General features: G+C 32.5%; 1 protein-coding gene across 2 annotated transcripts in view; it reads right to left on the bottom strand.

Annotated features, from left to right (window-relative positions):
* The window catches only part of LOC100373914 (HEAT repeat-containing protein 5B-like), a 44,353-nt gene extending 18,790 nt beyond the window's left edge, over positions 1-25,563 (bottom strand). The window contains exons 1-7 of one of the 2 annotated variants that reach the window (XM_085508375.1): positions 25,415-25,563; positions 20,064-20,102; positions 17,569-17,759; positions 10,843-11,054; positions 8,725-8,833; positions 8,082-8,231; positions 3,580-3,748 (exon numbers count right to left, since the gene is read on the bottom strand). In XM_085508375.1, coding sequence (XP_085364501.1) covers positions 3,580-3,748; positions 8,082-8,231; positions 8,725-8,833; positions 10,843-11,054; positions 17,569-17,694 — 766 coding nt within the window. In that variant the 5' untranslated portion in view covers positions 17,695-17,759; positions 20,064-20,102; positions 25,415-25,563. Of the gene's footprint in view, positions 1-3,579; positions 3,749-8,081; positions 8,232-8,724; positions 8,834-10,842; positions 11,055-17,568; positions 17,760-19,309; positions 19,381-20,063; positions 20,103-25,414 lie in introns of those variants that run through there. The other variant, XM_078007737.2, reaches the window with a different exon arrangement.
* Positions 25,564-25,614: the final 51 nt, after the last annotated feature.

Here is a 25,614-nt window from a genome sequence, read left to right as displayed (position 1 = left end):
TAATATAATAGATGGGGCTAGTCAATGTAAATTTATCTGTAATAAATTTCATCTCAATCCTATGAACAAGCTACATATTAGAACCCAAACTAATCATATCTGGAGATTAAGTATCAATGTCTGATGAGTAGTTTCTTGCCATATAGGTGGAACAGCCAGGCATAGACAGACAGACAGACAGAGTAACTCAAAGGCACCCTGTTGTGTGACTAAACATTTTAAAACCACAATACTCCTTTCCTTTATTTTCATTACAGGAAGCTGTGTCTACCATGCAAACCATACATGCAAGTGATATACATAATGGCTAGACTAAAACGCCAATCCTAAACCAATTACAAATATTCAATGCACTGTAATTTGAAGGCAGAAAAGCTAAATATCAGTAAATACATATAATAAACTATTCTATTCAATTACACACAATACTACCATGATTGACTATTAATTGAAAAGGAATGCAGAGTGACTACAAAAAGCTTTTAATATTTAAGTCTCTAATTCTGTATTTACGCATATGACAATAATACTCACAAAAGTAGATTAAAACATTATATTTTCATAAGGTGACATATTAGTTCCAAGGGTTGCGTGATATCGAAAACATTTTTAAATCACATTTACTGTTGCAAAATCTAATAATTCTGGATGAATGTGGAACCCTGGGGATTAAGGCTATTTAAGGAATCGTGACCACCCAGTGGAAATATGCACTGTATTATACTACACTCCCTCTATGATAATACAATAACAAGGGAGTGTATCCAGCATTTAGAATGGCGAGATATGAGCAATCGTCAATGGAAACTGTAATGGTGATTTTTTACACATTAAAATTAAATTGACCAGTATGACCAATAGTTAGCAATAAAACTTGTAGTGAGTGACAACCCAGCTGTTGAAACAATAAGTTAACCGTAGCCAATTTTGTGCTACAGACAGGATTCACTCATTCACAAAATGAATGTCAGAATATAATGATTCAATTATTTCTTATGACGACTGGAATTGGGATTTAAAAAAAACATTAAAATTATATTAGTTTTGTGTGGTTTTATTCTTATAATGACCTAGAAATGACAAAATTATTACACAGCCCAGTCGCTATTACTTTTATAATGTGGTAATATGACAGATAGCAGAATGGCCGATTAGAAATGGAAAATAGAAGTACCGATAATAAATTCAAATCTACATGTAGCTCATTAAATTTTACCAAGTGCATTTTTTTTCATGTAATCACTACAAGCCCAGAAGTTAGGAAGCTTCGGATTCAAGTTAACCAGGAATTTGACTTAATAATTTAATTTAAAGACCATCAAATTTATAATCAAAACTAATTAACAATATCATACATTATTTGCTTTGGTTCAAAACAAATTGAAATATTTACAATTTGAGGAAATTACAGTAATACTGACTGTGCTAACCACACTGCTAATTAGAATGAGAATACCTAATAAATAGTTTATGACTCATATCAGTCTACAGAAGCTTGCAACTAGACATACTTTTACACAAATGGGGGAGGGGGGTACTATTATATTATTGCATATAGCAATACAATTTTCTATTTCATCATGGGGTGTAAATCTAGTCTTATGTGATCTATGTAATGAAATTATTATAAGATCGTGTCTATGTCCTTACGTACATAGTTCAAGGTAAAACAAGTAGTTTGCAAAATTCAGGTGAAAACCTCATTAAATAGTCAAGCGAGGAAAAGAATAAATTGAGTATTAAAAAGCATAGAATTATATTACCAGTAATAATTTCAGATACTTTTTTTAATTTGAGTGTAACACTATAACTATGTCAGCAATGAACGTAATGGTGAATAACAGCTTTGAATAACATTGATTGATAGATAATTGTCAAATAAATCATTAATGGCATCAAAACTCATTTCAAAGTCTTCAAAATCTGAACTGTCAATATAGAGATTTTTTCAGTATTCCCAGCTTTCAACAAAGATATCATTGGTTCGATGAAAATGATTATCAATGTTTATCTCACTGATAAACTGACAAAACCAGAGTCGTTAAATGAGGAATTAGCCCTAAATTATAACAATTGATGAAACAAGGAAGACATTTTGTATTTGAACTACTGCATTTTATTTCAGATATATTGAGAAGAACTCGATGAAAGTAAAAATTTATTTATTTAATATCATTGTAGCCATATAGTAGACGTGTATTACAAACCCTGCCTGTGATGTTATTAAGCTGCACGCCGACATGCTGACCTTACAGACTTCCTGTCGGCATTATGGCTTTCAAGCACAATAAATTACAATACCAAGACAAAATTCAAGGAAAGATAAAATATCAATTTATGTATATTCCTTCCTTGATTTCGAATACAATTAATGCCTAATGACACAGGTAAGTTATAATATAAACATTATTATACTGTTATCTTCAAGTAGGAAGTACAATGAAAATACTACATGTAATTTATTTATGAATCTATAAGTACATATTTGTTAGCAAGATTAGTTTTTTTAGGGGTTCCATTTTAAGCTGGTTGCTAGCTTGGCTGCATGAATGGAAGTGTGGACAGACATTATAAAACACTTTAGTGGTTTCTCTCAATAAGTTGCAATATTGAAATTCAGTGAGCATTCCAGTTCATTCAATGAATGCAGTATGGTGTTAGTAAAATCAGGAAGTCAATGCACCACAGGGCAAAACATAGCGACAAAGTCAACAAAATAGTCTAGCTTTTTAATCAATTTAGAGCACAAAACGCTTTTCATATTAAACAAGGTTACATTTTAAAATTCAACATTAAAATGATAATGTATGCTGGTTCTAAGCACTAAATCATTACAAAATTTACCCATGATTTTTTTTTCTTTGAGGAACTCTTTCCTATTATACAGCTTAAATCAAATGATTTCAGCCACAGTGCATTTGAAATACTCGTGACCAGACAGTAAAATAGTTTGCTTACACCTGCCACAAATATATTCAAAAATTGTTTATACAAGTATAGAAAGATTCAAAGCTGTAAAAGTCAATTTTTATCATTTTTTATAAAATCAACATGCATAATAACAAATTATTGAAAAATACATAAAAATATGCAAAATTAGGAGGGAAAAATGCAAAACGAAAGAAAATTTTTAGTCTGAAGTATAAGTTGTCAGATTTCATCTGAATACACTTTGTCATTTTCATAGGACATCTAAACATGTACAAATGACCTTGATTTATTTTAAAACCAATGTCAGATGTAAACAAATTACCCCAACTCGAGCCAACTCAAGCAAGTTTAGCTCCCTGCTAAACCCAGAGATATGTGTACAAGGACTACACCATCTAATGACACCATGGCCACATACACAAAATGGTTGACAATGTATGAACAGAACTCTGATTTAGGAATATTTGCGATCAAATCTACTGCTTATCAGCATCTTCATGTAGCAAAAAGGCATTAAAGATATACTTTATCTGTTTTTTCTAAAATCAATATACAGAAACAATTAGAAAAATATGCATCAACAGAATATATTCCCAAGTTTAGTCATGATATAAGAAGAGACAAACACGCATATGAGGTGGCACTTACCTGGTGACCTGTTAGTCTGTGATGTCGCCATCAATACACCTAGTACTTTAGCAACGGCACATCGAACGTCGTAATTAGAACTATCCAATGCCCGGAAACACTGACTGGCTAGATTTTCTAGTTCAGTTGTATAAATAAATGGAGCCCATTTGATCAGTTCCAAAATGCACTGGATAACAACACAGAAATATCAAATGGTAACAAATATATATTTTATTCACATTTGGAAACATGTTATAGAGACACATTGGTAATATTTGAACTAATTTGTGAGCTAGTTCTAACAGCAGTAGAGACAGTTCAGTTGCTACTGTAAGTTGGAAGAATTAGAAACGACAAAATTCTCAAAAGCAATTAGAAACGAAAACTCATATTGGTGAATGAAAGAAACTATTTTTAACTTTTCTCAAAACAAATCTGTCTCGTCTTTACAGCGGTCACAAATGAGATTCGTATGGGTAAATGGCAACTTCCTTGGAAAAGTCCTTATCAGTGTTCCGATACCCAATAACCCCATCAACCTCCCCCAGATGGTTGAAGTGAACACAAATACAAATCGTATAGATAATAATAAGAATAATAAGAAATTAAAGCCGCAAGCGGCGTCACCGGGGCCCAAGCTGATAAGATTCTGTTTCATAATTAATGAGGTAACATGTTAGACAATCAGGTTGCTCTTATTATCAGTAACATGAGGTCGAAATGAAGTTGGTACCATGTATTTACCTGCTTTGGTTATCGAAATATGGTTTTCAGGATATATAATGAACCATGTTCTTATGCACAATAATGAGATTACATAATCATATATAGCCATTTCTAATGTCAGTTACATCTTTCATTCAATGTCTTCATAATGACACTAGTTACATGTCCTGCTCTGCGACAGTGTTTCAGATATGACTGCTATGCATATTAATGAGTTCACATGACCATATATGGTCATCTGTTATTTTAATCAAATCTCTTGTTCACTGTTGTCATAATAACACAGAATTCATCTTCCTAACTGCAACAGTGTTTAAGATATAATGGTTATGCATATTAATGAGTTCACATGACCATATATGGTAATCTGTTATTTTAATCAAATCTCTTGTTCACTGTTGTCATGATAACACAGGAATCATCTTCCTAACTACAACAGTGTTTGAGATATAATGGTTATGCATATTAATGAGTTCACATGACCATATATGGTAATCTGTTATTATAATCAAATCTCTTGTTCACTGTTGTCATAATAACACAGAATTCATCTTCCTAACTGCAACAGTGTTTAAGATATAATGGTTATGCATATTAATGAGTTCACATGACCATATATGGTAATCTGTTATTTTAATCAAATCTCTTGTTCAACGTTGTCATAATAACACAGGATTCATCTTCCTAACTACAACAGTGATTGAGTTATAACAGTTATGCATATTAATGAGGTTAGAAGCCCCCACCCCATGGGTGCCCAGCCACGTGGCCTAGCAGTGTGCTATTGGGGCAAAATGATGCATCTGATGACACAAATGCACAAACAAAATTTGAAAGAAATCAGACTAATACAAAACATGTAGTTGCATAATTTCTATTTTCACAAAATCCAAGATGGCGGCCAAACCACGTGACTGATCAAAATAATATTATTTTTCTAATATGGAGCTAAGGCCAGGCATGGTAAATATAAAAACATCTAGTAGATTGGTTGAATCGTCTCTGAGAAACAAATGCCCAAACTTTTGGTCAATTTTGCTTAAAATCCAAGATGGCGGCCAAACCATGTGACTGATCTGAAATCTTTTTTAGGTTTCTGAAAGGGTTTGATATACAGATGCCATGAAGCAAAATTGAAAATAATCCCTCAAGTGTTGCCAGAGTAAAAAACTACTTCCTGTTTAGAAGAAATCCAAAATGGTGGCCAAACCACGTGACTAATCGTAATATTTTTTTCAAACATAAATGGGATTGATATATAGAAGCTAAATACTACATATGAGAGCATTCTGCTAGGTGGTTCTGAAGAAGAAGATTTTTTAGTGTTTTTTGCCGTTTTTAGGAAAAACAAAATGGCGGGAAAAGTCACATGACCGCTAAAGTTTTTATTGCTGATATCTATTACACATGAGTAGTACTATATACCATAAAAAAATCTAGACGCCTAGACCCTCAGAAAGTGGTCAAACAACCACTTCCGGTTTTATTTCAATCCAATATGGCTGCCAAACTAATCGACCAATCAAAATTCTGAAAGCATGCTGCACTAGTTCACATTAGGGACTATCAGTATAGAGCATTTTCAGACTATTCAGTTAAGCAGTTTTCTCAAATGGCTTGACGAAAAAAGTTACGGAAGAAAGAAGAAAGAAAGAAGAAAGAAAGAAGAAAAAACCGGACAATAAGAATAGGGGCCTCGCCCTTCAGGCTTGGGCCCCTAATTAAAGCCGCAAGCGGCGTCACTGGGGCCCAAGCTGACAAGATTATGTTTCATAATTAATAAGGTCACATGTTAGACATTCAGGTAGCTTGAATTATCAGTAACATGAGGTCGAAATGAAGTTGTTACCATGTATTTACCTGGTCTGGTTATTGTGATATGGTTTTCAAAATATATAATGAGCCATGTGTTTATGGATAAAAATGAGGTTACATGATCATATATGGCCAATTCTTATGTCAGTTACATCTTTCGTTTGATGCCTTCATTATGGTACAAGTTACATATCCTGTTCTGTAACAGTGTTACAGATATGACTGCTATGCATATTAATGAGTTCACATGACCATATATGGTCACCTGTTATATGGTAATCTGTTATTATAATCAAATCTCTTGTTCACTGTTGTCATAATAACACAGAATTCATCTTCCTAACTGCAACAGTGTTTAAGATATAATGGTTATGCATATTAATGAGTTCACATGACCATATATGGTAATCTGTTATTTTAATCAAATCTCTTGTTCACTGTTGTCATAATAACACAAGATTCATCTTCCTAACTGCAACAGTGTTTAAGATATAATGGTTATGTATATTAATGAGTTCACATGACCATATATGGTCATCTTTTATTTTAATCAAATCTCTTATTCACTGTTGTCATGATAACACAGGAATCATCTTCCTAACTACAACAGTGCTTGAGATATAGCAGTTATGCATATTAATGAGGTTAGAAGCCCCCCACCCCACCCCATGGGTGCGTAGCCACATGACCTAGCCATATGCCATTCAGGGGAAAGAATGTATCTAAAGAGTAGAATACACGTACAAAATTTTATTCCAATCGGACCAAGACAACACATGTAACAATTTTTGTTTGCACAATATCCAAGATGGCGGCCAAATCATGTGACTGATCAAAATTATATTATTTTTCTCATATGGAGCTATGGCCAGACATATTATTGATGAAAACATCTAGTAGATCAGTTGAAGCACCTCTGAGAAACAAATGTCCAAAATTTTGGTCAATTTTGCCTAAAATCCAAGATGGCGGCCAAACCATGTGACTTATCTGAATTTTTTCTTCGATATCTGAAAGAGGTCACTATAAAGCTGCAATTTAGCTGATTAGAAAATGATCACATAATTGTGGCTCGATAAAAAAAACTACTTCTTGTCTAGAAGAAATCCAAAAATGACGACCAAACAATGTGACCAATCATAACAATTTTTTCAAACTTAAATGTGCTTCGCATATTGAAGCTAAATTTCATATATGGAAGCATTTTGTTTGGTGGTTCTAAAGAAGAAGATTTTCAAGCGTTTTTTCCCGTTTTTGGGAGAAAAAACTTAGCGCAAAAAGTTGAGGTTTACGTTTAGAATTTTTTTTCAAATATCTGTTACACATGAGTTGTACTATATGCCATAAAAAAACCCGATCTCTTAGACCCTCAGAAAGTGGTTAAATAGCCACTTCCTGTTTAACTTCAATCCAATATGGCTGCCGAACTAATTGACCAATCAAAATTTTAAAAGTCTTAAGCACCAGTTCACAATAGGGACTACAAAATATTCTTAGTTTCAGACTATTTCGTTCAGCGGTTTTCTCAAACAACTCGACGAAAAAAATTACGGAAGAAAGAAAGAAGAAAGGAAAAACTGAACAATAACAATAGGGGCCTCGCCCTTCGGGCTTGGGCCCCTAATAAAGTCCCTTGGTATACCTACCTAGGAAGATTGCTAAATACCCGAACGAATCTTGTTTGCACTCACTGTAAACAAGCTAAGTTTTGTTATTTTAGGAGATGACTGCTTGATGACATCACAAGAACTTGACAGAATTGCTGCTCAGGGGGTGTAATATGGAAAAATATTACATTGCTTTAAGTCAACCCTCCGAAGAGTTGTTATGAGTTATCATTACCTGCGAGTGCCTGACACTGAAAGCATACTTCACATAAACCTTAAGATACACAACATGATACATATATAGAGTAGCTGGAGGCATTTATTTAATTGATAGCATTCCACAAATTTTAATAAGAAAAATGACTAAGGTACCTTGGTTGATGCGCATCTTACAGCCATACTTCTATCTACCAGGGCATTTCGGGCAGCTTTGTAAATTTCTTTATGATACGACTGTGCTACAGTACCTAGACCAGCCAGGATCTTCTGTAAACATAGCATGATTTCACTCCGGCCCTGGGACTACACAATTAAACACAAACGATGGTAATTATTACATTTTATTACATATACATATCATCATGAGTTACTGAATATGTCATGCAAAATCAACTCCCTCAGATCAAAATTGTTTACTTCATGTAGAATTGAGACAAGAGTTTCCATCCCTAGTGACAGTGGTTGCTATCGATGCCATGACTGAAAAAGCCATTAGGCAGTATTAAGTAGCACACAAGTAAATTTAAGTATATTCAGTATCTTAGCAACTAGGCAGTAAAAGCATTCAATTTCAACCCAATGTTCGTATTTTAGAATTTAACTGTTCACCATCACTGACTGATTATAATTATGTAGAAATTTGGATGAATTTAAATACAGGTCTCATCTGAAAATATTTCCATCCAGATACCAAACAGATATGTATGCATTATTGGGAGGTAGAATTTAGTCGCCACAGTAGGTGGTTGATTGGGTTTATTGCAAAATTATCTCAGTAAGCAGCTACTTTACTCACCTCAGCATTTTTCAATCCTTTCACCAAATTCTGAATATTTTCTGGGAATGTCCCTCCAACCATTCTGCCAAGTTTTTCATACATTGCACCAATACAGGCAACAGCGGCCCTGTAACACATTGTACATCACAATATATTTGTAAAGCTGAAACGAATACTATTTATGAAGTACAGCAATTTATTTTCAGCAATATTATAAGTGACATTGATAAATTTTGTGGTACATTTATGAATTCAACAATAATCATGATTTTTTTGATTTGGTAGCTCAAACATTCATTACGACTACTCTAGCAGATCAACAAATAGCCTTCAATAGTGTTCACCCAGTGATGCAAAAATAGGCAGAGCTATAAAACTGAATTTGCCATTTGCTTTTCACAGCATTTAAAGGATATCTTGATTCAAATATTGACCGCATTTCAGAGATCTGTCACTAAAATTTCTACTAAGCCAATATAAGAAGGTTTTGGGATTGCATAGTTTTATTCTCAGCTACAATCCTTATTAAAACCACAGAGTAGATAGTGATAAAATTAGAGTGTTTTGGAGCATACGAGATTAAACTCAATTAACTTCCTGTTCCATTATCCATGATTGGGAGGAAAGTAAAACGAATCAGGAAAGCACATGTATACAATCTTATAATTAGACAGGAGATAAAATCATAGATACGGATAGTAAAGGATGATGTAAATTATAGTAATATAGAAAATTATTAATCCAAATATTTTGCCCACAAAAAAAGGTCAACAAGGTCTAATCAAGACTGATAGTCTAGGGATGTTATATGAAATCTCAGGGAGGAATTTATCTGAAGGAATAATTTCTTTGACTCAAGTATTTTTATTATACATGTATAGTTATAGTTATTGATAGTCAAATATTTTTTCCTCTGTTCCCACAAGTGCAACATGTAATTTTTCTTATGATTCTTATTTAATAATACCCAATTGAATAAAATGATAAAAATCTGCAGATAAAATAGGCCTTGATTTTTAATAATAACTTGACATTTAGTATCTAGCATTCTAGCATTCAGAGAATGATTAATTGATTGATTGACATTTTCGCCACAGACAAGATTTCCGATAATATCTTTTGATGAGCTGTATTTTTCTTGTTTCTTTTAGATTTTGTTAATGCATGTAATACTGATCCTAAATTAATCTTTACCAAAAGAATAAAGATGAAATAAAATGATGTACAGGTTTGCATGTATACACAAGGAAATAGTACCTATATAGCTATTAACAAAATATGGGTTGTGATTTATGTACCGGTATTTGTAATTGTATGCATGGCTTCAAGACGTACCGAAATGTTGATAGACAATTTAACATTAACATCTGAAATAGTCTACTCAGGCTCCCAAGAATTAAGAATTTGGAGCCTTGATACAGAATTAAAAATACAAGCCCTACATGGCACAGTCACCATTAGTTAACAAATTTAGGTTCCGGAATGCTTGATTTTTTAGCACAAAAATGGCCATCATCTGGCCATTTGGAATTGTTTGTCGAACTAATATATCTGTAAATCTATGACATGATCATGTATAAAGAATAATAACATTTTAACATAATCAGTCAAAGCATGTCAGAGATATGGTCCTAGAATCGCATTCATTAAAACAAAATAACCAACAGTCAGCCAATTTGAGTCTAATCTGAACAAAAAATAATGTCTAATGTATGTACCAAGTTTGAACAAAATCCATTTGTAAACAGTCGAATGCCAAAAATATTGATTTTGATGATTTTTCAGAACAAAAATGGCTACCATTTGGCCATCTTGAATTAGATCGTGAAACAAATTGACGTGCATATGTATAATATTATGTATGATGTATGTGTGAAGTTTGAATGTACATTTAATCGGTCCAAGGCATGCCTTAGATATAGGTCCGGACGCGCACACACTCACGCACGCACGCACGCACACACACACACACACACACACACGCACACACACACATCAATCCATAAGTCCCTGTTATCGAATGGCATACGGACGGGGACTAAAAAACAAATTTGCATTAACTGAAGCTCACTGAAGCTTATGTTTTCTACATAATGAATAATTTTGATAAAAAGTAAATAATTAAACTCAACTTACAGTTTTGCTGGCAGGAAACTTGGAGAATCATCTTTACTTTTAACAATATCATTGCACTTGTTGACGGTTTCAAATAGCGTGAAGGTATCACCAACATGGTAGAGCGTAGCGAGACATTTACCAAGTAACTTTCGTGTCGGTGGCCCAGGAGACTCATGAATCTGATTGGTTAGCTGCTGAACTAATTTATTTTGAGACTCTTTGATGTCAGACTAAAAAAGAAATAATAACAAACAAATTTAATTCAATGAACAAACATTACACTACATATTTTTTGGGGGTTTCAAATTTACATCTTGATGTGGCGCATGTAATTCATATTTGCCAATTGTGATGATTTTGAATGCCAATTTTTTTTATAGGATTTTATTATTAAATTAATACTCATCTAAAAAAGGCACCTTTGACTGAATTAACATGACGATACAAAATTATGTCATTACCAACATGGCCACTAGTCACTTGATTATAATCAAACTGACAGCACCTGTAGCCAATCATGTGTGAAGTTCATACCAAGTTTGAATAAAATCAACATAGCTTGCCAGGTTGATATGTTTTTTGAAGATTAAATTTCATCTGAATCAACAATAACTGAAGAGAATATGCAACCCATAATGTCTTGCCTTAGTACCAAATTCTGTGAAAGTGTATTAGGAAAAATAAATTGACAACATGAAAAACAAAAAGGTTTCCAGTAGGCCATTTTGAATCCAATTTTACTGAATGGCGAAATAAAATGAGTGCTGTCAATGGGGAAAAATATTGATCAGTCTGTTAAGAAAATGAAATATGAAATCAACATGCATGGATTGTATTTATACGTGGATCTTTATGACTTGTCTGTATGATGATGGATGGATAGACAACATTAATATGGAACGAGTTTTCAAAGTCACAACAAATTAGGAACTTATAATTGAAACAGGACCCTTTACACTGGAAAAGTAGAGCAATGGAGAGGATATTGGATGAAGGCATATTTTATGTGTGTGGAATGGTATAATGACTGGGTGGTGGTATGGCAGAAGTTTAGAAGCCATTTCAGGAATGCAACAAATACATCTTGAAACTCAAAGAAGTGAGTGTCTTTATGTAGTAAGGCGTATCAGTCCATGATTGGATTGTATATTGAAAATTTCTGAAGATATCAAGTACAATACAAGTACATATGTATCAGAAAACAAATTTAGAATTTACAGGGAACATATATGAAATATACATGTACTGGGCCACATTCATTCAATCTGCTGTTTACTTCATTCGCATGTATATATACTGTATATCATGTAAAGTCTGAATATGTACACTTCAAGAAAAATTGCATCACTTGCATGAAAAAATCATTAAATACTGAAGTCTACTGGTATCATTCGATCCATCTCGTCTGGTGAACATAATTATAGGCAAACATATCTCAGAAATGATGCCATGTTATGATGCTGAAACATGTACTAAAAGCCACAATAAAATAAAGACACTCAGATGATGTTTCCAGCTGTAAAACAACCAATGAATTATGCATGACCAAGTAGACAGTCACTGCTGGGGTTGATAACATGAATAATGTAAATGGTTTGTATCAAAATGTTTTCATAGGATTCAGCACCTGTAGTGATGCATGTGACCAAGAGCATACTGTGATATAATGAAAAGAGAGAATGCATCCTTGTATCTCTACATGCATCTCTTATATATATCACAGATTCTAGATATTCTGTATTAATACATTGATTGCAAGGAAACCAAAAAGTAATAAAACAATTCACATTTTAAATAATTATTTATTTCTGAAGAAAACTGGTAAAATTGTTTGTGATATTTAATGTTCAAATTACCAGTAAGATATTGTATTTGCTTTTTTAGTGACTGTGGTCAAAAGAAGTCACATTTTAATGATCCAGTAAAAAAATAAATACAATTTTTGGTTTATGTGAGCATCTGATGAGATGCACTTCTAATAGAACAAATATGGTATAATTATTTTTTGACAAAAATGGATCAAATATTATATGAACATTTTGAGGAAAGCTTCCATAGAACAAAACAAAACATAGTATTTTATATATTCATTGTTAACCAAATTTTGAAAAATTATCATGTCTGTCATTCAAATTTGTGATATCAGGAGCCATTGATAAACACCATTCGTATTTCATATATTTAAAAAAATAGTATAATCAAATATATTTTTTATATCCTTATATAGTCTGACCCCTGACAGAATGATGTAGTTTTTCACTTCCTTTGGTGATTTTTTGACGGTACCAATCAAATTGCAGGAACGCAAGATAGTGACAGCCATCAAAGATTAACCATTCATGGCAGAGTCTATTTTGTTGTTGACACAATATGTCATAAGGTGCTGACAACTTTCCACCTAATGTTTATCATCTTGTTGAAAACAGTGTATGATTTTTGCTGACAATGCAAACACGGCTTTCATTGATGGTGTTACCATGACCACCAAAATGAATATTCATTGAACTCATTGCAAGAAGGCGTGAACTTTGCGAATTCGCAGTATTGATTTTGAAAAAAATTGTTATACTGTAAAAAACTTCATTTTCACTTGGAATTAATTTTCGCTATTTTTGCTGAATGAATGTTGCAGTGAAAATAAAATCCAGCGAATATACCTTTTTTCCCATATTTTACATTCAACTAGGCAAAAATCAGTGAAAATAAATTCCATAACAAAACACCCAAAATGTCTTTTCAGTGAAAATTAATTACAGCTAGAAAAAAAAGTATTTTAGAGTATATAAATTTATAAGTATTGTTAAAAAATAGACAAAGACTATTTTACTTTTAGGTTCGGAATATGTCACCATGATTCAATATGCAAATGAATAGAGCAATTTCAGCTAATACTACAGAACATGAGTGTCTTGACAGCTCAGCTGGGCAAATCACAACAATTCAATCAAGAATTCACAACAATTCAATCAAACCAAGTTACAATGTAAGTGTTCTGAAGCACTGTGCATGTGATTAAGTGCTGAGACATCAGCAATTTTAGCCAGAGATGGTAAATTACAGCAATAATTATGAAATACATTTTTTTACAATTCAGATTTATAATATCTTTATTATGATTTGTCACAGACTATCCCTATTTCCTGTGTTTCTAAAATGGAAACATGTACATTGTTAAAAATTCAATTCCGAAAGTGATTTATTTTTATTACCTCAGTATGTTGTGTAAGCCCATATAATAAATTAGGCCCAGAATGAAAATGTTAGCTAAAAATGTGCACAAAGTACCTTTTTTTCAATGTTTTTTTCAGAATTTTAGTAAAAATGAAGAAAAATTCAATTTTATTGAAAAATAAATAAAAACATGACAATTATAAAATGAAAAATTTTGTATGCATCAATTTTTGGAATTAAAATTGAACAGAAAATTCTTTTCTTTAGCGCCTAACCAGCACATGTAACACAATCTGTTTTTTTTTCATGACCTAGTAATTATTAATGGTTAAATTTAGACAAAATATTAATAGTTGATGGTTCAAAACTATAACTATTGGAAGAAGATCATTCAAGTATCTGTGATCCAAATGATTACATATTACTGTGATATGTGAATTAGTTGTTGCAATAAATGAGATGAATGTCTGGTGGAATAATGTTCTCAAATGACAGCCTTGAAAATAATAGATGATGTAATGAAGTGAAAAGACTTGTTGTTTTACTTAGATTACTGACATTCTAGTATATTGCACCTACTGTGTGGTAACTCAGAGAGATCACATACCAAATAATTAAGCATTGCTTGATCATATTATATGAGATTATTAGATCACTGTACAAATTATAAGGTTGGTTAATCACAAAAATGATTCTGCTAATTTGTCTAGATTATTTTAATCTAAAGATTCAAAAATAAACAATATACAAGAAAAGGAAGCATATCCCAAACGGAGACTACATATGTAGACTAATTTTAACATGCCAAGCTGTAGAAAATGTAGATAACTTGGGTCAAGTGTACAGTTTCATGATAAACATGGAGAACTTCAAAAGGTCAAGTTGGGTGAAGTACATGTATACATGCCCAGTAGGTTGCACACTTAAACCTTCTAAATGAGGATAATTCAACAGCAAATATACATACCGGTACAAGATTTCAAATAGTGGTAAATGTTTGCATCTGTTTTTTGTGTCCCCACACGGCCAAACTGAATTACATTGCTAAATATACAGTCAAGTATATTAACAGTCACAATATGTCTCAAATTTTCTGGCAGTTTAGGTTGTTTAAATATGTATATATTAGACCTCTATATATATTGCTAATATTGCCCAGAATTGTCAACTATTATTCTCGACCCCTTCAAAAATACAGACATATTTAACAATAAGTATACAGACAACATGTGCACGACTATTGTGTGAATTCACATATACATGTAACCTGTAGTTCGAAAATTTCTAAAGAAATCACGTTTTTACTAACAAGCAGCCTATCGGCTGAGATAGCTCCGCTGTTAGCAATGCACATTTCAATTAAAGAACTGAAGACATCATTAGAAAATGAACAATATGTATAGTATCAAAGCAATTGGACTTACAGTTTTTAACAAGAATTCAAAAATATAATTTTTAACCATAAATGATTGTGGTTTTTAACAAGAAGAAAATATCACTTTTTACCAAAAATGACAAAAATATTCATCAAAATTAGAGAATTGAAGATATCATCATGAAATGAACAATTTGAGAGTGGTCCATATGTAGTATCTATATATGTAATATCAAAGCAATTGGACTTGTCGTTTTTAACAAGAAGTCGATAATATCACTTTTTACCAAAAATGACAAAAATATTTACCAAAATTAGAGAATTAAAGATATCATTACAAAATGAACAAATCTGAGAGAGGTCGACATGTAGTACCTATATATGTAATATCAAAGCAATTGGACTTGCGGTTTTTAACAAGAAGTTGAAAATATCACTTTTTACCAAAAATGACAAAAATATTCACTAAAATTAGAAAATTAAAGATATCATCATGAAATGAACAAATCTGAGAGTGATCCACATGTAGTACCTATATATGTAATATCAAAGCAATTGGACTTGTGGTTTTTAACAAGAAGTCGAAAATATCACTTTTTACCAAAAATGACAAAAATATTCACCAAAGTTAGAGAATTGAAGATATCATTACAAAATGAACAAATCTGAGAGAGAGAGATACATATGTAGTATCTATATATGTAATATCAAAGCAATTGGACTTGCGGTTTTTAACAAGAAGTCGAAAATATCACTTTTTACCAAAAATTACAAAAATATTCACCAAAATTAGAGAATTGAAGATATCATTACAAAATGAACAAATCTGAGAGAGATACACATGTAGTACCTATATGTGTAATATCAAAGCAATTGGACTTGCGGTTTTTAACAAGAAGTTGAAAATATCACTTTTTACCAAAAATGACAAAAATATTCACCAAAGTTAGAGAATTGAAGATATCATTACAAAATGAACAAATCTGAGAGAGAGAGATACATATGTAGTATCTATATATGTAATATCAAAGCAATTGGACTTGCGGTTTTTAACAAGAAGTCGAAAATATCACTTTTTACCAAAAATTACAAAAATATTCACCAAAATTAGAGAATTGAAGATATCATTACAAAATGAACAAATCTGAGAGAGATACACATGTAGTACCTATATGTGTAATATCAAAGCAATTGGACTTGCGGTTTTTAACAAGAAGTCGAAAATATCACTTTTTACCAAAAATTACAAAAATATTCACCAAAATTAGAGAATTGAAGATGTGATCATGAAATGAACAAATCTGAGAGAAGTCTACCCAAGGTACATATACACCAAGTATCAAAGCATTCAGGCTTATAGTTTTCAAGAAGAAGTCGAAAAAGTAAAACATTGACACGGACGCCGGACGCCGCCGGACAATCACTCATATGATAAGCTCCGCTCGACAAAGTCGACAGCGGAGGTAAAAATAGAAAGAATTGAAACAAATGTGACATGGAGTTGTAAATGAAACATATATCAAAGTATACCTTCAAAGTATATAAAAGTTAAATAACACATTTCTGTCCATAAATCACAGCCTATGAATATTTTATGACTTTGATAATCCATTCTTTGAGTATGGTCACCTAACACCAAATATTAGTTCTATCAGAAGCACATGTGCTTACTGTAAAAGGGTTAATTATTCCCTGGATATTTTAATTTTGCTTATTTCGCTGACTGAAAAATGCGCTAAATTAAAACCCAGTGAATATGTAAAATTTAGCATAGAACACATTATCTAAATGATAAAACCGTGAATTTAAATTAAAATCCACTGGGTATGCCTGAAATGGTAAATCAGCAAAATTTAAACCCAATAAAAATTAGACATTTTACAGTATACATAAATGACATTAATGAGATGTGTTTACAGTCAAAATAAGTCATATTTTAAGAATCCAGCACTACATAATACATGCACTTCTATTAGAGCAAATACACTGTCAATATTCCAAAATTAAACCCTTCAACATCCATGACAAGATGCTTGAAACTATTCCACCCACTTTGAGGATGCCAATTGCCATCTGCACAGCCCCCAAGAAAAAATGGACACCTCTTTGAAGATTGCAATCTCAAAAATACTGTTAACAGAAACACTTGAAGAATTATGCAAAACAGCACATCCAAATATATAACAAATATCACTTACTTTCTGTGCTGCTACTAGGACTTTGTCCAAGAATCTGAGCCACTCAAAGATGAAGACAGGCTTCTTGGAAGCTGCTATCTGTAGAAGGGCCTCCTCGTTGAGCAGAAGGCTGTGAGACAGCTCCATGACGACCTGATTTACAGGTTCACCTGGGTCGTTAGTTGAACTCTGTGTACTACCCAGGATGACACCTAATTGGAGACAAGATCAATGTCAAGTTTCTGAACAGTTCATATACTGCATGAAGTAAAAAAAATGTCTGCAGCTAAGTCTAACCATATACACCATAGGGATTCAGTTAAATATATTTGCAAGAATCAAATGAAAGAACCACAACACAATCATGTGAGAGCATATTACCATGCAAATATCTTGTTTTTGTGTCTGGAGACAATGGTCAATTCTAGTTGGCCATGACACATAACACTAAGGCTTAGGGTAGTTAATTCACATTGTGTAGAAGTTTGTATTGGTAAACATGGTGTGTACCAGCAGTAATAGGAAACATGGCTGATACAAAACACATGTGATCTTATTCAGTTAGTAACAAAATAATAAACATACAGATTCTCTTTGTATGCGCAAGTATGCACATATTTATAACTCAGTAACAAATCAATGTTAGTGATATTAGTATTGGTAATATGCTGTCATATTGGCCACAGTTAGTTTATAGAATTGTGCAAATTAGCCAAAATTCCCAAATCAGATGATTTCAGACAAAGGAAGGAGGAGACAGTTCAAATTTGACAGATTATAGCAGAACTAAACTATTCAGCAAAAAAGATTCTATGATATCATGATAAAAGTACTTCATGTATAGTATAATAAAATACACAGGGACTGAAAAGCAGCTACATGTACATTGCAGTGGGGCCCTACAGGTAAATAAATGCTACACGTATCAACTTAGATGTATGAAGTTAATGAGAATGAATAACTAACACATACAGTGAACAAGAAGAGCACTAGGATAAAATGTGTAGACTTCATATCTATTCATAATTGTATTTGCTAAATAGAAGTGTCATACTTAAACATTAACCTTTGGAGTCTCAAATTCAATTGTTGTCACCTTTCTTAAGCTAAACCTCCACAATTATTTCCCATATTTTTGGAAATATTTTATCATAACCTGTAGCCAATGAGAAATTAGAGATAAATACATAATTTAGGTAGGAACAAACCTTGTGTAATCAAATACACTTCTAATAGAGCAAATATTTCTAAGCCCAAATTATGTACATGTAATACTCATGCAAATAAATGTGATTTTGAAAAAATATTAGTTTTGAATTGGCTATTAGATGCAACATACATGTAGTGGTGATCAAATTCATGAATAGTTTCATTGTTTTGAATAGGTGCAGAGAGGTAAACGTAGAACACATATAGATACATGTATAACAATTGCATGTAAAATGTACATATACAGCAAATTATTAGATAAATACTAGATCAGAACTAGATAGGTAAATAGTAATAGATGGTTAAAAATAAGCAACACAAACAAAAAAAAAGTACCATAAGCTGTAAGTAAAGTACATGCAATATAACATGTCAAAATCAAGGGAAAACAGGTAACAGAGGTAAAAAAGAAATTGTCAAAAAACCTTTAGATGCAAGATAAATGACTAAAGTGCTACCACCCCTAAATCCTTAGTAGAAACCATACACCAGTAAGTGCTGCCAAGTGGAGAAACCAGACTATTGGTATGCAGCAGAAAGAAGCTAGACTTACACCAATACATCAACCCAGCTATACATATATGTATGTATGTGTGGTATGTTAATAACAACAAAGCGCAATGTTCACACACAAGTCATCACGCAGGCATATTCTAAGCAATATGACTTGTTTGTCAACAATCTCTCCTATACCAAATCACCTGACCCAGACTCAGACATTGTATGTTAATTAGCATATAACTCCACTGGCAAATACCCTACATACATGTATATGTAGCGATTACAGTAGATCCTCTGTTAGAAGCACATATAATTAAGTTTTCAGATATCTTAATTTGGTTACAAAATATATATGGACAGCAAGTAAAAATGCTTATTTTCAGTTATGAATATGTAATTCTAAGTCCAGTGCTATGTAGCCAAGTCACAGGTAAATAATTCAAATCAAAAGACATGAATTGTCATTACCATGGTTCATGGAAACTTTGAAAGTATAGAGTGATTATACTTTTAATGGGAGGTGTGCTTCTAACAAGGGAAATACAGTAAAAACAGATTAGTAAATAATACAGGGTAAGTAATACAGAGATTATTTGTGTGCTTTTAATCTATGGGGGGAGACTGTATTAGTGCATATACCGCAAATACTAATAGTTAATCAGATAGTTGCTGTACAAGGAACAACATCTTATATATGAACTACAGCAAGGAGAAACATTGATGACAAGGATATCTAGTAACGTTAAACTGGTTTATAATTATTACTACTGTTTTTAGTAGAAGGTGAAACTGAGGGTTGAACTTACAGACTCTGCTGTGCTGTTTACGTCACCTTCAGTGACCTCCTGAAATCATAGAAATAAACAAAACAAAAAAAGAAAGAAATTGGTGGCGATTCAACAAGCTATTTGCATGCTGTAATAACTATAAATTATAAGCTATGAAGTATTTGATAACATGTGAATAAATATTACAAGAAAACTGTGATGAAATTATTAAAATAAGATCAAATTCAAGGTTTGAATTGACATTAATTATTAGAGGGAGAATGTAGTGGCAAAGTATTGGCATGCAAAAATACATATGTATTCCATTCATTTTTGAATAAAAGGTAAACTTGTGTGCATAATATACAAGGGTAAATTCTTTTTTCATTTCAACCAATTTGTCTGTAGAATTGTGAAATTATGACACATTATAATTCAACATACCGGTACACATATTTTTGGTAATAGACACTTTGAATTAGTCTCTACTGTGTAAAACACAATGATTTAAAAATAGTCACCTCCTCTACCAGGCGATTCAATTCATTAATTATTCAGCAATTTTTTATCAACAATTCAATAATCAATGGTATGCACAATGTAATTCATTTAGGCGATATTTATACATCAACTATGTATTACTAGGAAAATGAATTAGACAGTGAGCACACCTTTTCGGTTAAACTCCTGATATTTGCAATTGAAAAACAAAACACCGTATCATATAAAGATAGTCTTTCAAAACATGGCAGCCCTATATAACGCAAATGCTGAGAGCAAGCACGGACAGTGAAACAAGTCAAATCAAGAATACATGAAATACATGAGTGGCAATTGTTATCAAATTAAAATGTCTTATAATACAATATAAAGCAATAGATAAAAATAATGTGTCGTAATTAACTGGTAAACATATAAATGTACAGAGTTTGCACACTGCATAATAACCTACACATTATTAAACACATTGCTAGGGGCCATATAATTATTAGTCATAAGATGTATGTGTTTTAGGAATACTACAAATGTCAATCCACGGAAATGGTTTCCATTAACGAATCTAATCTTCAAATTTGAGTCCAACGAAACAGACAAGAAATCAAATTTGGCGAGAGATAACTGATGTACGATCGAGATTTATTCATACATTAGTTTTTTACTAAGTATGTTTCAAAATGATTGTTATTTTTAGTTAATGTAATAATAAGCTGTATACACTGTATTTTATGTATACATGCCATATTTACTCTATTACAAGCACATCTCCAATAGAAGCGCATATAAACCAAAAAATTGTATACACAGAAAAAAGTGGGAAAATATAATATTTTGCTAAGCATTTCTTTTAAAAACATGCACATATTTTTGGGAAATAATATGCCATCAGTCGTTGGAATTTTTATTTCATACATGTAATGAGGCATGATACAGATATAGACATAACTAATACAAAATATACACTAACAGATGTATAAAAACAAAAAAATATATTACTCAGAAGCAAGGCTGATATAAAAATATTTCAAAATAGGTAGGTTTAGTGTGGTAGTAAATCCTTAATCACAAAAAATGTACATGTGCAATTTTCCTTGAATTAAAGCAGATTTCAAGGTTGATGGATCAAAGGTCTACATGACTACTATTCATATACATGTACTACCACTGCACCAAGTGTAGTATGTACAAATAAATAGGACAAACATTTTTTAAATATTTTTACCCAACCCTGACATATTCATAGAGTTATGCCAGTAAACAAACCTACAATATCCATATTTGACATAACACCCATTAATTTTGAAAGATCTCTAGAAAGAGGTTAACTGACTGTCAGGATGTCATAATTAGAGACTGATGGCAACGATAACCAGACCACTTTTATTCTACAAAATCATTTGGACAGTTTAGCGGTACAATCTGTATCACAGAGGTTAAAATAAATTATTCATCACGATAAATGTGTCATCTCACTGGAGATTACCAAATATGACTCATAATTTGTTTTAACATTTTAGCTTTGAAGGTAGCAAAGGGTAAACAAATTTTAGCTGTACAAAAGGTGAGATCATGTTCCACATAATTCAATTTACATCAAAGTCAACTGCAAAGAATTGTTAATATTAATACCGGTAGTACATGTACCACACTAGCATGCAACTGTTAAACCTGTATGATGAACCATGAAATTAAATGTATAGCATATTGATTTCTAGCACCAAAATTGTTAGCACTGGAAATTTCTGCATGTGCATGTATAACGTCTAGAATTAGCCCCTGGAATAAATGCAATCCATGGGTGGCGGCCAAGACCTGGCACACAGATTGCCCTGAACACAGAAAGCAATTACAGAAGAGATATCATTTATAAATGCAATTAGCGGTATCTACAATATTTATATCACTGCAAAAAGATTCTATTACTAGAGTGAGCCATTTGCAAAATGTCTAAAGAACATTTTGAATTTTGCAACCAAATATAGACTTTCTATTTATTTCTATCTAATTCTTTATTTAAGGTATAGATGTCAAATATTACCATGATAAAATATTTTATGCTGCCAAGTCTTAGCAGCTTCCTTTGTCGTCTACTTCAGCTATGAGTCATAATTACAGATTGGCAATACATTTAGTGGGTTCACACAGTGCATCAATCACTGGTTAATGTCTGCATTCTTATAAATCATGCATGGTACAAACTGCACATATATTTGCTAATGACAAATACCACAAACATATTGCACAGTTACAACATTTGTATAGTCAGACTGAGATCCAATAATTTACACACATGCACCAGCTGACTTGTCTTCATCTCAAGACTTGTACAACAAATTAAATGCAACATTGAATTTCAAACTACAATAGTTACCGGTACTTGACCCACAGTTATTAAAAGGTAACCGTGCTTGACCTGTGTTATAAATATAATACACAATGAATGCAATCAATGTACAAAGTTTACTTAAATTTCAACATGATGTGTCGGTGATTTTCACAAAATACTTTCATCACAAAATTCTGAAATTGTGAAAATTTCTAGCAGTGAAAATTAATTGCAGTGAATGGCAGCTATTCAAATTATAATATGTCATAGATCAGTTTCGATTAAATTATGGTTGAAAATATTTTAGTGACTTTGTATTAATTATGCAATCCTAAAACTTCAAAACATTGAATGTGGTTGCTAAGATTCAGAAGAAATATAGTAGCTCTATTAGAAGTGTATAAGTGCTTACGTAAATGCTACATATCAAAATACCCCAGTAGTATATAAAACAAGATTGGTAATGTATACTTCTAAAAGACTATTATTTTTGGTTTACATATAGTTTATACATATGTGGACATTGGTTATTAGTGCAGGTATTCACCACTTCTAATAGAGCAAACATGGAATATTATTTTCAAGAAACATGGTACCTCTACATGTACATTGTAGCTGAGCTACTAAACTGAACTGTAAGGCAACAGTGAAAAAAAAAATCAAAAACATGATCGAAAGAAAGAACAGCAAGAAACAGCAAATCTTAAGTTAATCAAATTAATGTTAGGTTGGGAGCTCATATTTTTTTCACTGTTTCCTTCAATTGCATTGTTTTAGCACAATCACTGACATGTACACCAATAATTTATAAGATGTGAGTATGCAATCCAAGTTGTGTGACATCTGTGCGATCAAGATCTCACATGAATTGATGATGAATCACACAAAATGCCAGATGATCATGAAATCGCATGACAAAAATTTCTAGAATGAGATGGGCGAGAGTATATGTGCTTGCTTTTATTGAAATGATGTGTTTTGAATCTTGTTCACTTTGTATGTTCACAAACAAACCATTCCAAATGTCCACAAAGTTCTGTGATGCCATAGGTCAGTAATGCGTTCGATGGACATGCACACAGAATAGGATTTTATTGCATAGCATCATATATAGTTATCAATGATGCATACCCCTATCTTATAAAAACTTGCCTACACATGTAACAACAATAGAGAGTTGGTTTTCCCTTTAAAGGGCGATGGTCATGGCACAGTGCATGTTCAAATTTTTTGTAAATGCTTTGTATACGTCTCTATGATTCCCATATCAACCAGAACATGAAACGACGACCATCGCCCTTTAAATAAACTATAAATAATAATATATTACACACTGTAATTTAAATGTTAGCTGGTGTTGGTAAATCACAACACAAACTGGCTGGAGATGGGAGGAATGTAATGAACAGTCATTTGATTCTTGTGAAGGCTAACTTGAAATCTGTGACATATGATGAGATAGGAAGTTGAGGTCAATGTACAGGTACATATAATGGGGTATTATTATGACATCATTCATTCCGCCTCAGTGACCATAACTTGAAAATTGAGACTGGCAGACACAAAGGAATACCCCTTGCTAATAGATTATGCAACCTTTGTGATAAAAATGAAGTAGAAGATGAGTATCACCTCATGATGTCATGTAAAAGATATACCCCCGAAAGAAATGTCCTATTCGAAATAGCAAAAACTATAATCCAAAACTTTAAAAATTTGCCGCTAAAGACTCAATTCATAGCCTTGCTAAACAACAGTGGCCTAACACTCCCCGTAGCAAGGTACCTAAAAAAGTGTTTTGAAATAAGACAGCAACCCCAGTGACAACCTTCTCTCACTATTTGAGTTTTGCATTTTGTTTTCTATCTATCGTAGTATCATTATTTTATACTAGCTATTATCTGTAATGTATTAGCTTAGATTTTTTTTTTTTTTTTTCTTATCTATTTTCTGTTTTGTAACCTTTTATTCCTTTTTAAACTTTTGTAACCATTGCCAATCCCTCCGGGGAATGTGTAAGTGTTAATAAAATTACATTCTCTCTGTTTTCAAATATTATAACATTTCTTGAGATACTACACGAAACAAGTAGAAACAAAAATCGGAAAATCGACAAATTAGCCTAACTTTTACAGGTAACGTTTGACATATCATTATGTCATTTGTAGGCTACATCCCCGCTATCTCTCATCACGGTTACCGTACTAACCTAACCATATCTCATAGATCAAATACCCGGCTAATATTCGCTCCTCGCTCTAGATCGTCGATTAGTCTTCACTATGTTGGAAATCCAATGTACGTAACGTTATGGGTAATAAAAACAAGCGATTTAAAGTGCCACACTTGGAAAAGAATGGCATATCAAAGAAGTGTCTTATTTCCGTAGATGTTATATTGTACATGATTATAGACGACTACACACTCTCCAGTCAACTCTTGTGCCCGAGCTTTCAGTTCCCCGTAACAGAACGGATGAACGAGTCTATCTGCCGAGTCCCGGTAACCGTCGAACAGAGTCGCTGAATTACACCTGATAATAGTCAAACAACTACAAGTGGCTTACCTGTGTCCAACGTTATCCAAAAAAGAAATTATTCCGTAAAACGTGGCTACAAATATGAATAAATATTGCGAGAACACAAACGATTTTATTCGTCTCGGAGGCAGATACATTAGCGGAAATGACATATGTGATCTCGTCTGATGCGGGGGAGGAGTCTCGTTCCGAACGAGATGCGCATAACAATGCGCAGAGTGACGTGG

The sequence above is a fragment of the Saccoglossus kowalevskii genome, chromosome 2 (genome assembly GCF_978046115.1).
Source record: "Saccoglossus kowalevskii chromosome 2, keSacKowa6.1, whole genome shotgun sequence".
NCBI lineage: Eukaryota > Metazoa > Hemichordata > Enteropneusta > Harrimaniidae > Saccoglossus > Saccoglossus kowalevskii.
This window is presented reverse-complemented; position numbering and strand designations above follow the sequence as displayed.